This window comes from Phalaenopsis equestris, unplaced genomic scaffold (genome assembly GCF_001263595.1).
Source record: "Phalaenopsis equestris unplaced genomic scaffold, ASM126359v1 Scaffold220201, whole genome shotgun sequence".
Classification (NCBI taxonomy): Eukaryota; Viridiplantae; Streptophyta; class Magnoliopsida; order Asparagales; family Orchidaceae; genus Phalaenopsis; species Phalaenopsis equestris.
Window position 1 is genome coordinate 4,832 of NW_018238503.1, and position 4,481 is coordinate 9,312.

General features: G+C 39.5%; 1 protein-coding gene across 2 annotated transcripts; it reads left to right on the plus strand.

Moving 5' to 3' along the window:
- The first annotated feature begins 293 nt into the window (after positions 1-293).
- LOC110037486 (UBP1-associated protein 2C-like) lies at positions 294-3,292 on the plus strand. Of its 2 annotated transcripts, none has more exons than XM_020742142.1 (2): positions 294-1,734; positions 3,274-3,292. In XM_020742142.1, exon 1 carries the CDS (start codon positions 408-410, stop codon positions 1,731-1,733), a length of 1,326 nt encoding a protein of 441 aa, XP_020597801.1. In that variant the 5' UTR covers positions 294-407; the 3' UTR covers position 1,734; positions 3,274-3,292. The 2 variants fall into 2 exon arrangements, with proteins under 2 accessions (XP_020597801.1, XP_020597800.1); XM_020742141.1 differs by lacking the exon at positions 3,274-3,292 and adding an exon at positions 3,120-3,137.
- Positions 3,293-4,481: the final 1,189 nt, after the last annotated feature.

A 4,481-nucleotide genomic window follows, 5' to 3' on the forward strand; every position in this document is an offset into this window, starting at 1 on the left:
ATTTCGGGATTATTTTGGGGCTATTGAAGATAAACCTATAAATTTCACTTCAATAACCCTAAAATAATCTTGAAATAACCTCTAAACAAACTCCACAGTGCTATTTCAGGACTATTAAAGTATAATATATAAGTTTCTCTTCAATAAACCTAAAATATCTTCACACTCCAACTTCAATAATTTAAAAATAATTCTAAAGTAATCTCCCTTGATACTTCCACTTCAAAAATTTGAAAATAACTCTAAGTAATCTCGGTGAGATTTAGGTGATGCAACACATAGAGCCACATTATTGAAAATGCGAGCGTGAGTATCAGTGCTCACTCCTCAAATCCGTGCTCATATCCGCAGCGTTTCGCTCTTGGAGAATTTGTACTTGGATTAGGGTTAGGGTTTTAGGCTTCGCTATGGATCCTTCCTCGAAGAAGCGCAAGGCCGACGATAATGGTGCCCCCGCTCCCTCTCCTTCGCTTAGTCTGACCCGTGAGGACACTCGCAAGATTATCGAATCCTTCAACCAGGAGCAGCTTGTCGACATCGTCGCCGATGCCATGTGCCGTGACGCCGCCGTTCTGGACGCCGTGCGCATCATCTCTAATCGAGACCTTGCTCTGCGCAAGCTCTTCATCCGCGGCTTAGGATGGGAGATCACCGCGGAAATGCTCCAGTCAACCTTCTCCAAGTACGGCGAACTCGAGGAGGCCGTGGTCATCACTGACAAAAACACCGGAAAGAGCAAGGGTTACGGGTTCATAACCTTCCGCAATTTTGACAGTGCGCTTCTTGCCCTAAAGGAGCCCAATAAGAAGATCGATGGCCGAATGACCGTAACCCAGCTCGCGGCTGCAGGACCCACAGCCCCCCCTCCTCCCGCTGCTGATGTTTCCCAGCGGAAGATCTTTGTTGGTAATGTGCCTTCTGATATGCTTTCCGATCGCCTCCATGCCCTTTTCAGCTCGTATGGCGAGATAGAGGAGGGCCCGCTGGGTTTTGATAAACTTACGGGGAAGTTCAGGGGTTATGCCTTGTTCGTCTATAAGACTGCGGAAGCTGCTCAAGCGGCTCTTGTTGAACCAGTAAAGACTATTGATGGGTACAAGTTGCAGTGCAAGTTGGCCACTGAAGGGAAAAAGGGGAAGCCTGGGGCTACTGTTCCGGGTTCTGGAGTGCAGGGCCAACTGATGACAGGCACGGGATCTGATGGCCATGGTGATGGGCTGGCAATGGGCTCTCAGTCCTCATTGCCTGGGTCCCTGTCGAACCAGTTTGGTGGCCATGGTGGGGGGTTCCCATCATATGGTGGTTTCTCTGGAAATGGTGTGCTTCCTGGTGTTGCTGCAGGTTTCGGACAGCACCACCATCTTAACACCCCTTTGCAACCATCAATTGGTTTAGGAAATGCAGGAGTACCATCTCTTGGAAGTCAGGTGCCTTCCACGCTGGCTGGTTCTGGAGCGGGGGCCTATGGAGTTAGTGGTTTGAGTGGTGGTCCATATGGTTCCTCATTTCAGTACTCAGGCTCCGGTGGCTACGGAGGTTTGGGCATGGGTTCTTCTCTGTACCGGATGTTGCCGGTAGGCTCTGTGGGTATGCCTTCAAGTGGTTATTCTGAGAGTGGACCATACTCTTCTTCAATGTACCAAGGTCAGCATCAGCAGCCTGCAGGGTCATCTCCTGGACATCGGTTTCCACTTGGTGGTGGGATGTATCAGAACACCCACCATTATTTCTAAGGTAATTGATTGATTGTGTTTATTGTTCATAATAACTCTTGGAATTTTATGGTCTGAATGATTTTTGTTGCTTGTTTTGTTACTCTTGGAATTCTTAGTAGATGAATGCAGTAATTTGTCTCACTGTTGATGAAAAATATTAACTTTTCATGCGCCGATGCTTGAATACTGTTTTTATATTCTTTTGGCATGCTAGAGTTTATTAGTAAGGTTCTGCTTGGGGCAACTTTCTGGTTGCTTTGCTTTTCAGACTGCCATCACAATATTGTTTGGGAATTGCTTTTTTGTTGATTTCTAAAAATTTCGGTGGTAGAAAACTGTTTTTTTTCAACCCGATCACTTAAAGTGTGGTGACTGCCTGAAAAGGTTGTTTGATTTTTTTTTTTTTAAATTACAATAAACTTGCAAAATTATTGCAATTTTTTTAACAACAGCTTCTTCTGCAGCAACTTCATAGTTGCTTCTTCAAATCATTGCAGCTATTCCAATTATACCCTAAATTGAATTGATTACTATGTTATTTGCTGTACTTTTTTCGTTGATGGTTATTTTGCTATTTAATATTTTATTTCTGAATTTTATTAATATACATATTCATTGCTATTTTGGCATATGGTTTATGGCATGCTTTATAAATTACGTTGTTGTTGAAGGATTTATTAGCAGCATGTTTTAACTGTAATGGTTAAAGAAATTGATGTTAACAATACATTTGTAAATTGTAATCATTTTATTCTTGTTTGATCCATTATATTACCATGAATGGTGACTGCATCTAATTTAATTACTTTGTGAAATGTTTTGGATGATGCTGGGTTTTGACATTGCACTTCATGATTTGGTGGCAGTACAACCTTTTGTCATTGTTTTTTACATGACCTTTGAGGATTTCATTGTTTTAATATGAATGGCTGCATTCATGCCTTATATCTTGCTATATTAAATCAAGTAACTCTAAATATGGTCTACCTCTCAAACAATAATAATCAACTTAATTTGTGCAAAATTTTTCTTCATTAATGTGATATGCTTAAGTTGCACAAATTACATTAAACTATGAAAAATAACAATTTATTGCAAGATGTCACCTTTGTTGTCTAATCATTTCAATTTTATGCTTTGTTTTTTACTTTGATAATGTTTTTGGAGTTTCAACATGACTACATACTGCTTGATAATGGCTGCTATTTCTGTTTCTCAGATGTTTATTATTTGGATTCTTTCTTGCACCTTTTAATGTGATTGAGTATTGGAAGGAATGGAATGGCAGGAGCTAGTTGATGTTGTTAATATGTTGCAAGAAATGCATATTTTTGTTTTGAAAATTTCTGCATAAATGCGTTTAATTTTTATTACTAACTTGAATCTTTCTCTTCTGATAATTAGAACGGGGAGAGGATAATCAGGATTGGGAGAAGGGTTACATTTCCAACAAGATTGTTGGAGTTTTTTTTTTTTTAAATGTTGTCATGTTAATTGTTTAGTATATGTATGCCTTCATCCACTGTAATATAATGTATTTATCTGACATGATGAACAGGATTGACCATTCAAAGTACAAATGGAGTGGAATTTGTGCTCATGTGTGCATATTTTCTTAGGAGGAGGATACACAATCAAGCAATTCAAGTTTGCTTGGGACTCCTATTGGGGGGAAGAATGAACATTAGGCAATTTAAGTAGATATTTTTTTTTGTTTGTTTGTATTATATTAAACCATTACATATCATTTATCTTCTCGTTGCTATTCCTAGTTGCAATGAAGGGATAACTAGAGTTCTGCTACATAATTGTCTACCCATTTTACCCAACCTTTTCTCTGCGTAGAACTCCTACAACAAACAAGGTAGTTTTTTTGTTCATTTGCCCATTTCCTACTGTTGCACTCCCTCATTTTGCTACCTATGTCTGACTTTTTCGGTGGCATTCCAATTCCTGCTTTCCCTTGAAAAATGACCTTGTCCTCAAGTGTGGGAAAAGCTGCAATGAGCTCAGCCAGACATGTTGAGTCGTTTTGTCACAACCATTCCTATTGGGCTATAAGTTTGATCTCAATGGTACTTTAGCATTGCTGTTGGTTGGACAAAGAGTTGATTGCACAATTGTTGCTTTGGAAGTTGAGATGAGTGAAGTGTTGTGTTCAGATGGTATGGTTTGAGCTGGAAATTATGGAATACAAGATGGATCCTAAAGGAAGAAGATAGTGTGACCTCTTGATTGACTCATTCAAACACTTTTTATGGACCGTAGAAACATTGTAAAACTTAGAGTAAGGCTGTTGGTGAACAAAAGGATCACTATGGTTGTAGTTTGATGAGAAGCAAATCATCAATATTGACATGGAATACACGATGGATCCTAGAGGCAGTAGATACTATTACCTCTTGATTGCTCTTTCAAACACCTTTTATGGAGCATAGAAACATTGTAAAAGTTAGAGTAAGCCTGTTGGTGAACAAAAAGATTGCTATGGTTGTAGTTTGATGAGAACCAAATCATAACATTGTATTTGATGCTGTGCTGTCATTTGTCTGCTCGATGCTGCTTTCATTATTGTGCTTGAAGGAGGTTATACTTGTGGTTTAACCATGCTGCTTCTCGATAAATAACAACTTGTTCTCCTTGTCAATTGTTGAATCATAGCTGATATATAGGTGATGTGGGAGTGGAGTGTACCAAAGAGAGCTTGAAAAGGTGACGTTTTGATGGAGTGGAAGCAATGTTATAAGAGAGTTTCACATAGGGTAG